This window comes from Eleutherodactylus coqui, chromosome 9 (assembly GCF_035609145.1).
Source record: "Eleutherodactylus coqui strain aEleCoq1 chromosome 9, aEleCoq1.hap1, whole genome shotgun sequence".
Classification (NCBI taxonomy): domain Eukaryota; kingdom Metazoa; phylum Chordata; class Amphibia; order Anura; family Eleutherodactylidae; genus Eleutherodactylus; species Eleutherodactylus coqui.
The window spans coordinates 72788857-72799976 of record NC_089845.1 but is presented as its reverse complement, the minus strand read 5'-3'; the positions used below and the strand labels follow the sequence as shown (position 1 = coordinate 72799976).

Here is an 11120-nt window from a genome sequence, read left to right as displayed (position 1 = left end):
AGCATGCTTTATCTCTATGGGAGACGAAAACACACAATCCGCGATTACCTGCAAGACATTAAAAAAATCATTTTTAAGATGATCCGCTGCAGATATCCACATTGAAAATCCACGTGTGCCATGGACATTGCACCTCAAGCTGCTCCTCTTTATGGAACTTGATCAGATTTCTCCTTAAACAAAATTTAGAAACAATATGAACTAAATACAAGCGTTTTTAAATGACTTTATTTCACCCATTAAGAGCAATATAAAAAATGGCAATCAAAATAACTGGTTAACAAATGCAAACATTATTTTATTTCAGCAATAATCCTTTCTTGAAGTTAATCAGTGCGAAGTGATGTAGAGTTGGACACGTCTGCTATACATGTAAACCAGCAGATTCCAGGCAAGGGCAACATTATAACTGTGCATTAGTCCAAGATTAGTCCTCGTGCGTGGTCACAGTACAAGCAAAAGAATATAAGAGAGAAGTGGAGGCAGGATACATCATTGTGATTCCCAGGTCTACAAGCCATGAAGACTGGGTTAGAATCAGAAACACTTAATATTAGGTACAGAAATTTAATTAACAAAATTACAGTTTCCAATATAATTTTCATAGAATCAGAAATAAAACTGGTAAATATACTTTAGGAAAGCTGCATTTAAAGAGTTAAACCAGGATCGCTAGGGTAGATGTACACATAGTAGATCTGTTGTAGAAAAGTCTGCAAATGGTACTCCGTTCCATTTATCTGGATCTGCCTGGGTGGAAAGCACATGGATTTCTGCAAGCCCAGATCAGATGATCACATGGATCAGTCTGCAAGAAATCCGTCAAGTATGAAATCACCCTTGTGTGCTGTCATATATACGGTGCTTTCCCCAAATGTCTAAATGATTAAATAGTAAACGGTGCTTGTAAAGAAGGTTACAAGTAAATGGAGAAGAGCCAGAGACGTGTAAGTACCCACGTTAACCGTGTGCCACCAGATCCGGGGCAATTACTGGAGAAAGAGAAACTCATTGTTAAAGCGACTCTCCAGGCCTGAACAAAGATGGCCGCACCGATGACCACCAGATGTGCATGGTATACTAGTATGCATCGGTAGTCTAACACACTACATGCTGCTCTGACTGGTCAGCACCGGCCAATCAAAACAGCCTACAGTTATTTAAACTAATGATACATACTGATGTGCATCAGGTAGTCAGAGAATCGATTCGGCCATCTTTGTTTCTCCAGGCCCGGAGGTCGCTTTAAACGCTTGAAGAAAAATATATATGTAAGGCCTTTTTCTCTTCTGCGTCTACTACAGAATGCCTTGATCCCGGGTGAATGCCACAGGAATATTTAAGCTCGCCTGCAGAGTTGTTACAAGTTGCTGCAGAATGAGGCATTAAACATTTATATTGGATTTCAATGAAGAGCTTCTAATATTACGTCTAACTCTACACTGATATTAAGTTGCGCCGATAACAGTAAAAGCCATAGACAAGGTTAATTTGTATTATATTAGGATTTCTAGGAATGAGCTTCTGTGCAGAATAAACAAGCGGATCGGCGTGTTCGGAGTACGGGAACTCCACGCAGATGTAAAAAAAACAAACCCAAATGCAGTTGTCTGGAGAGTTCCAGGAACTGGATTAGTCTGCAATGCCGTTAATGTGAAATGGTTGTCTCATTCCTCCTTCTTCTTCCGAAAACTGATGGAATCTTTGGTTTCTTGTAGCTTTTCAGAGATCCGGTCTTTTGTCTCTTCCATCTTTTCGCTGATCATGTCTCTGGTTTCTTCCATTTTCTCACTAATAAGTTCCTTTGTCTCCTCCATTTTGTCCTGAATATAGTCTTTCACCAATGGCGGCGTGGACAGGTAGCCATATTTCCGGAGATATTTAACACTGATAGAAGTCCCTCCTAATGTTACAGTATATCGGACCGGAGTTGCAATCTGAAGGAAAAAAAAATAGAAATATCAATTAGAGTAGAGAATTCTGATGGAACGAACTGCGAAAATGCCGCCTGCATCACCGGATAAGGAGCAACACAAGTCAATATACTACGGGAAGTGGGGATGTGAATGGTGTGCAGGAATGGCCTCGCATCCATGTCCTTTTCATGGTTTCCTTACGTTCTAGAATGAACACAAAATAGAGAAGCAGAAGACGTTGATTTCTATGGAGCCAGGAAAAAAGGCGCTACGAATGCCCTTTGTGCCTGATTAACACAACGGTCAACGCCAATCTTCCCACTAATGTCCCACAACACCGATCTATTAGGATGACATTGAAATATCCAGAAGTCCTGAAAGGATAATAGTAGGTAGATGGGCCGTGTAGTGAACAAGAGTACACACAGATCGAAGTGCCTGCAGGTCAGAGCTGTGCTGCTCTACAAGGGGGTTCAAGACATAAAGACACCTCTAAGGAAGGGGGGGGGGGGGGGAGAATCCATGAAGAAGTCATAATGAGGGACTCTGAACAATTCAGATGATCAGTCACTAAGCTCTGTTTTCCACAAAGATACCTTCCAAAACCCTAGAAATATATTTTTTCTATTCCTGTACAAACTTTATATATTTGGCCTTCTTTGTGCTTTTTAGGTGGCTTTTTGTTCCAAAAATTTTCACATACATCTGTTTCAGGCATGTTTGTTTTTTTACATCCGAAAAAATATCATGCTAGAACATGCTGCACCCTGTGGGGAAAGAGGGGTGGGAAAAAAAGAAAAACTGGCATGAGCCATGCACCAAAAATGGGGGAAATACCACAAGAACAAACAAACAAACAAAAAATACCCTAACACTGTAGCGTTTTCTGTTAGCCTATTGACTGACAAAATAGGCCAGATTAAAGAAAAAAAAATTTAAAAACACAACTAGGAACACTTATGCAAACACAATGGAATTTTAAGAGGGAGTGGTCTTGCTGAAATGCTCTTAGAGGGGTTGTCTGGTTACTGATGTCATCGGAGGTCACTTGACTGCCCATTCTCCTGGCATCAGTGCTCACTTCTTGGGTGTCATGATGCCAGGAGTTCAGAACAGTGACGCTTCAGCGGACTTCCCATGACATCATCAGCAACAAACACAGGGACCAAGGCAAGGATATAGGGCTGCATCCCCGCGGAAAAGGAGGGGCAAGCACCACTTTGTTTTGTCATTTTAAAGACAGTTGGCTCTCTAGAGGCAATGTTGTCCGGTAACAGACAACCCCTTTAAAGTACGTAGACCGTCTATTTTGCAGTTTAAGACTCAATAGTGTAGCTGCAATAATAATGTAGCATAGAGCCCCCCTCCCCAACCCTCTACATCTCATTAATATGTAGTCACCAATAAGTAAACTAATCGTTGAAGGGGTTGATCATCAATATTTGATCGGTGGTAGTCAGACCTCTGGGACTCGCGCGGCTCAGCCCATTAAATAGGCCCCTTCAGTATTTCCACTGGTATTGCAGCTAAGTCCCAGAGAGTCTGGGTTGTAAACAATTCACAGCCAAATATGAACATTACTCCGGAAATCTTTCATCAGCTCCCAAGCCTCACACCTAGGGTCTGTTCTTGGACATTTCTTCAGTAATTCTACAACAGTAGATAATGGCGAGTACTAGTGGTCTTCCTGCTGCGGCGGACATTTCCCACGGAATGTTTCTTTTCATGGCAGTAAAGCCCAGTCCCTGGCAAGGTAGGAGATGACGTATTCCCTTCATTAAGGATTCTGTTGCTGCATTTGGCATATACATTGCTTCTAGTCCCTTTACCACAATGGTCTAATTATCCAGGTATCCAAGTATCTAGTGGAGAGCCAGGGGAACAATAATCACATCCTCTGTCAGAAGCCTTGTAGCAGGATGTAGTCAGAGGAAGCTTAACAGAGACGTATTGTGACAGATTAAATATCACGGACTGGAAATATAGTCACAAGATAACCATCAACACAACCGCACGTGCAATAAAGAAAGACGTATCTGGAACAGCTCCCATGTTGTCAGCCCATGGAAACCCCAAAATACTCCAAACCCAGGTGAGGAGCCCTTATGTGTCCATAGGCGGAATGCACTAGACAGCTCAGATTGTTTTTTGCCATGTTCTTTATTAACTTTTTCGTGTTTTTTTTGCACCTGCTTTCTTACTCTCTCTAGTAACTGGGAGCTGTGCGTTTGTACTTGGGGCCCTTTTACATGGGACAAGCGATGCCCGACACTCGTCCCAGTGATGCTTGCTGCTGCGCTGTTACACAGGAACGAGTATCATTGGCATCGCTCATAACGCTCCCGGAATGGAGGTGGAGCGGTCTGTAAGCGTTCTCCCCCGGACCGCCTCCATTTTCCGTAAGCAGGCAGTCATTCAAAAGAGAACGAACTGCAGTTTACACTACAAGACACGTCGTTCAGTTTTTTGCATAAGAAAGCGAATGACTTAATGATTTTCGTTCAGTTGCTACATGCGTTTACACGGAAGATTCCCACAGGTATCTGAACGATAATTGCCCCGTGTAAAAGGGCCATTAGTCTTGTATGTCCATTTGTTCCTGCATTGCATGATTGCCTCCCTCTGTGGTGTCGGTGACCTACATCCGGTACCTGTATCGGCATTATGTTCTTGCAGTAGGTCACTGGTGGTGTGCGGATATCCACAGTTGCCGGCAGACACAATTAGATTTCTCCTTTAGTGCGCGATGGGCAGGAATTTAGACAGAGCGATTATTGCTCAAAAGATGGCTTTTGCGCAATAACCATTGTGTCTAAATGGGCCTTTACAAACCATGACAAATGGGATATTTCAAAGAAGGGATAAGGAGTTGAGCCCGTATGTCAATCTACTTGTCATATGGGATTACCATAGCAGGAGCAGTTCTCTAACCTGTTCCTACGATACCGTTTGGCTCATTGGTCGGCAATGCTGCGATCGTGTCTCCCATGGTGGAGGTTGCGTGTACCGCTGGCATGGATGTCTATGCCCGACCATTCCACTAGGGTTTAGGCTATTCTATAAAATACAGTCGCTCATTGTACAAAAACTAACTTTATAATTTACACACCTTTAATTTAACTAGACCCTTTACTCAGTATATGGCCAGCATATATGGCATCCCCGATAATTAACAGCTATAATCTTCATTTTCAGCACTTTTACTTTTGCATAGAACACAGCGACTGGATGTACCAAAATTAAGCACTATAAAGGTAAGCAGCTTTGATCAAGCTGAAAAGCCTGCTTAACAGTCTAGACATGAGGGAAAGCATGCTTGAACTGGTGGATGGCGTAGCTGCGAGCAACTACAAAAAATGACTCCGTTCCAGACTAGTCCCGTGTCCTAGATTATAATCACACCTGCAAGCTGAGCGCACCGGAATCTGGCAGAAGGGAAAGAAAAGCTTAAAAGGGAAACAAAAAATAAAAAACAGCCCACATTCCATTATTCTCTGTCAGGCAGGATACATGATAATGTAACATGGTGCTTCCGTCTACAGCTAAACTATTCGATAATCAGGCACAATGCGGAAGAAGAATGTCTGGTTACAGAGAACATCAGGGGTTCGAAACCCTTCCAGTGCCGGAACACACAAGGCATGCAATGTGATACGAAAACACACCAGATTTATTTTGCGGACGTGTCCTGCGAGGACAACTCTAGTTTGTTGCCTACAATCATAATTGACAAAGAAAGGGAAATGTCAGAGTTAAAAAATAAATCTTAAAGATTTTTTTTTTACCATCGAAGTCCGACTCCTCTAAAATAGTCACAACTGCAAGTCAGACAGATTGTGCTCATTTTTTGGGCAAGTAATGCATAGCCCAAGCTTCACTGTCTGTCTCTGTCTGGGCAAGGTTGACTGTAGGGTTCAATAGGATTAGTAATAGAGATCAGCGAGCATACTCGCTAAGGCAAACTACTCGAGTGAGTAGTGCCTTATGCAAGTACCTGCCCGCTCGTCTCAAAAGATTCGGGTGCCGGGGGGGAGAGCGGTGAGTTGCGGGAGTGAGCAGGAAGGAGCGTCTATTTTCCTGGAGAGAAAATTAGTTCTGCATTCTGCGCTATTCTCCATTTGTGATGGAGGCTTCAAATGGGAACTTGTGATGCACATTTACAGATACCATTAAGAAATGTCCCGAGAGGATAAACTTATCGTAGGCCGTCTCATCACTTGGAACCCCAGAAAACGGTTTAGTATGTGTGGAAATCCTATAGCAGGTGTTCAGTTCTTCTGAAGCGCCACCACAGGGGAAATGATGCATTACACAATTCCCATTAATTATCACAGGGCTTTGTGTATAATGCATGGCCAAAGAGGCTCCTCTGTGTAGTGACAGATATGGTTTGTAGCCATCCTCTAGTCTGGTTAATCAATGACAGGGCTGGATAGAAGACACCCCTGTATTAACTAAAAAAAACCCTAAGGCCTCCTGTCCACGGACGTAGCAATATCCCGCGGGAGCCGCCGCCGGGGAGCAGGGCAGAGCTGACAGTTCTCTGCAATGAGACAGATAGGCTCACTGCTGAGAATCGCGGCTAATCGCAGCATGCTGCGATTTAAATCCCGCGAGCGGAGAATCGCTATGATTCTTCACTCATGGACAGCGGGGCTGCGCTTTCCATAGTAAGTCTATGGAAAGAGTTTCACTGCTTTTCCCGCAGACAGATTATCGCCGCGGGAAACGCAGTGAAAAAAAAAACAAAAAAAACACGCCCGTGGACAGGCAGCCTAAAAGGGTATTTGCAAATAGAATTACTATTTGCTGCGGGATGAGGTCATACATATATTTATACGCTTCCATCCTATGGCAAGAAGCGGTCTTCTCCAAAAGATAAAGCAACACTTGCTTACAGAAAGCAAACACGGCAACCAACAATGACACTGTAACCTGTAGAAGTTGCTTCATTTGTAACAAAGTATCTATATCCACTTCTAGTGCGGGGTACAGATTTTTCTTGGTCCTGACATGCTGGAGTTCTTCTAGATGATGCAATCACAGGGAATTTTCACTAAAAGCATGTGTCAACGTCAAATATTTGTGAGGGGGGGGGGGGGGGGGGGGGGGAAAGACAATGAATAAAGATCCCTTAATACACCCCCAGCGGCCCTGACTCTCATCACCATGACTCCTCTGGCACAGGGCTGTCAAACTTGCCAGTGTCTATAATGAGCAGGCAATAATGTGGCTTTGTTATAGAAATATATCACTACAAAAAGGGGATTTAGTATGTACTGGCCACGGCACAGAATGACTGAAGGGCATACTGAGATAATTGATGGCAAGTTAGCATTAATCCGAACTTTGATTGTAGAAGGGAATGAATACAGGTCACAGACAAGCGAGCCGGTGACTGAAGGTGGTCTGTACTTCCAGAACCTCCAGGCATTCTGCAGCTAATTCCTATATAGACCTGCTTTATTACTTCGCCGTGGAGCCTAATTCCATAAAGTGACGCACAGAACATGAAACAGAAGCCCACCCCATATACAAATGTCCACTAACCTTATACATGGCGTACGCTGTCAGTACATTCCCGCTCTCCGAATTCTTCAGTATGTTCACTATACTTTCGGGCAAACCAAGGATCTCCAGGAAAGGAACCACATTTATTCCTCTGTTAAAAAAAAAAATAAAAAAAAATATAGTAATTCTAAATATAGTAGGAAAAACAATTCATAAAAACAAGATTTAGCCAAATTCTATATACTTTGCCAAAATGGCATTCCCTGTCCGCACAGTAAGTTATGGTTTCCTGTAGCTTCTCCTTGAAAAACAATCCAGTACGTGAAACATCATACAAACGGAGAACATAGTACTAGATGATGGGAGGCCGACGGTAACAGAACTGTGTGTTACTTCTGGACGCAGTGCGCCCTCTGCTGGACCTTAGGATTTATAGCGAGTGAGTAGGCCACGAATCCTCATCTATAGTTGATCAAACTATTAGGAGTCCTAGGTATATGATCATACGTACTTTTAGGGTGCGCCCACATGGGAGGTATTTTCTGCAGTGGATAACCTGCCATAGATAATACTGTGATGCCGCAGATTTTGCTAAGGATTTTTCGCCCAGACGCACCCAAACAAGAATATAGTCTAATTGTGAGGCACCGCTAAATGCGAGTTAACGGTTAGTAAAATTTAGTAATTTATGTAAATGTCCTATTTATTTAGTAGAATTAGACTGGAATTACACAGACACTGCAACGCTAGATGGGATTTTACTCCGGTTTGAAAAAGTCCTGTCTAAACTGGATGCTAGTCACATAATCTTAGCTAATATATTACATTTAAAAAAGTGTCATAAAAGTAAGTATTGAAGTGATTTTCCGGAGGATAGATCACCAATAGTTAAGCCTCCTCCTTCTCGCAGATGGTGTTTTGAGAGTCCCGACTGTCCACAGCTCCTTCTCATCAGCTGATTGGCAGGGGTCCCGACCGGTGGACCTACACTGATCTGCCATCAGTGGCCAAGCCTGAAGATAGGTCCCTAATAGATTCTGTATGGAGAATGCCTTCAAAATGTAAAGTTGGAGCCTGGAGATAGCGCTTGTACAAAGAGAGGAAACAGAGGAAAATCTCACACAAGCAAATCTGAAGCCCAGAAATAATAGTTATGGGACACTGATTAGTTTGGTCATCTGAATATTAATACTTCTATTTGAAGACTTACAAATTATAATAACCATTCATAAAAACCTTTGTTTATTGTAGTATTAATTAAACCTTCCATTACTCTAAAAGGCTGGTTTAGACAACGATTCTCGCTCAAAAATCGCTCAAAGCCATCTTTTGAGCGATAATCGTTGTCTAACTGCACTGACATTGTGTAGTTTTCGTTAACCAGTCGCTGATCGTTGTCTTTCAGCATACTGAAGGAGAACGATGAGCTTTATCAAGAGTTCACAGTGGGATACAGGTGATACAATAGTTTCAGCTGGTATCCCGCTCCGTGAACACAGTCGAGTATGAAGAACACAGCGGTCCAGCTGTCTTCTACATACCCTGCACAGAGTGCATAGCTGTATACCAGCTGGGCACTCCGTAAAAACACAGCAGGAGCATTGCCGACACCCCCCAGCAGTGATTTTTCAGGGAAGGGCTTCCCTGAAAAAATCATCCATAGCATGTGTAAAAAATAAAAAATATATATACACACTCACCTCTCCGCCGCTGCCAGGAGTTCTCTCTGCACTGCTTTGAAGTTCTTTCATCAGGTGGGGATTTAAAATTCCTTCCTGCTGAAAGAGCTGTATCTGATTGGCTGAGCGCTCAGCCAATCACAGACAGCACTCGGCTGTCATTCATTGCCTGTCTTCTGCCTACCCTGCTCGGAGTGCTTTTCCCTCAGCAGATCAAAGCCCATATTAAGATATAAAAACACCACAAACTGTGCTTCTATGTGGCATTTTATTTCACTCCTGGGCAATTTTTTGGGTCAGTGGTGTTTTTTTACCCCCAAAATATTGCATGCACTAGGTATGGCTTTTTTTCCCACATACGACCGTACATAAAATTCTCTGTAGAACTGGAAAAATGCATGAAAAAAACAAAACAAAAAAACAAAAAACAAAAACGCATATATAAAATGTATGAAGGAGGAAAAAAATAAACCATCACGCAAAAAATACTTGCATAAAAAAATTGTGTTTTTTTAAAGCCAAAATAAGGCCACAAGAAAAACCAATTCTGCGAAGGAAGCCTGAAGATTCTATTGCACGTGCTGAACAGCATTATCGTTTTTGCGATGCGGCCATTAACATGTGGTGAAACCGCCTGCTTAGTTGCTGCAGCTTTCGGCCACACAGCTTCTGGAGGTGACAAGCTGAAAGTACTTGTGTCACCGGTAGAAGGCGTTTGGCCAAATACCGCCTTGTAAAGCCATAGTAAAATGTGCCATGCAGCAAAAATAGTGCTATTTGGAACATATAAAACACCCTTTTTTTTGCAGTCAGTTTTTGAGTCAACGTCAGGAGGGGGTACGTAAAGGAAGTCTACGGGTTCTACTGCTCCTCTCTTGCATACGTCCTTGCTTGCTCCCTGCGAGCAGAAACAAAGTGTGATTCGTTCAGTAGAAATGGTCCGAACACAACGCAATCCAACGTCTGGGCCGAAGACCTGATACTTTAATAGCTTGGAACATATAATGCAAAGGAGGCCGCTAAGTTTAGACTGACATTTGCGATCAGTAGCAGCTAGAAAGGGCAATAATGCCAGCTGGTTGAGGGGTAACTAAAACAAACACTTGTACTATAATATGCGCTGATGTCAAGTGCTCAGCGCTCCAGCTGCAGGCCGGCTATGTGGCAGCGAACCTACAGCTGACGTGCGGTACGCACAGGAAATTCCAAAGCAGAAACAGATGTGAAACCACCACCGAGCAAAACCCTAACGGGAGCAGACATAAACAGTCTCCGAAATGCTAAATTAAGTCAGTTTCAATGAAGCCAGGTAGCTGAAGAGTACAGCCGTGTGCATACGGCGAATACAGCTGCCGCGCCGTTCAGCCCCAGGCCCGTAATCAGCGATACACAGTAGTGCCGATAGCATGATAGCCCCACACTACTCAGTAGGGTCATCTCTTCTCATCTAATTTGGGATGGCCATTATAAAAGATCACATTTTTCTATCATCACACAAAGTTTTTAACTGAAATTATTCACATATAAAACAAAAAAAAAGTCCTCCTGCAATCAGATATTACTGTCACCTACTTGTTATGGCGCCCCCTGTGGGTCGAACCCCTCACAGAACATGCTGCTCAGTTTCAGATCCTCTAGTACAGAGGTGAATGAGTGATTGCTAGTACCAGTAGGACTCGGCACTAGAAGCGGCTTCTCACCAGCGCTGGACACATTAGGGGGATGTTCTGAGGGGGAGCCAGAAGCACTCCAGGAGGCGCCGTGACATGTATGTAACGACAATACCTACACGCTAGAGCAGTGGTCCCCAACCTTTTTGGCACCAGGGACCGACTTCAAGCAAGACCATTTTTACAAGGCCGGCAGGGTTGGGCGGGGCTTTGGTTATATGGGGCGGGGTTATGAAGGGGGTTGGAGTTTAGTGCATTCTTATTTAATTATGACATTTAGAATGTCCTAGCAGTACACACATAGGGCAGCATATAATTTATCTCCCCCCCCCAGTAATAGACAG

At 43.3% G+C, this 11120-nt stretch overlaps 1 protein-coding gene across 2 annotated transcripts in view; it reads right to left on the bottom strand.

Moving 5' to 3' along the window:
* Positions 1-210: 210 nt before the first annotated feature.
* Positions 211-11120, bottom strand: part of FAM210A (family with sequence similarity 210 member A) — a 36591-nt gene continuing 25681 nt past the window's right edge. For both annotated transcript variants that reach the window (XM_066579508.1, XM_066579509.1), the window contains exons 4-5: positions 7467-7578; positions 211-1937 (exon numbers count right to left, since the gene is read on the bottom strand). In XM_066579508.1, the coding sequence (XP_066435605.1) occupies positions 1668-1937; positions 7467-7578 (382 nt within the window). In that variant the 3' untranslated portion in view covers positions 211-1667. The remainder of the gene's footprint in view (positions 1938-7466; positions 7579-11120) is intronic.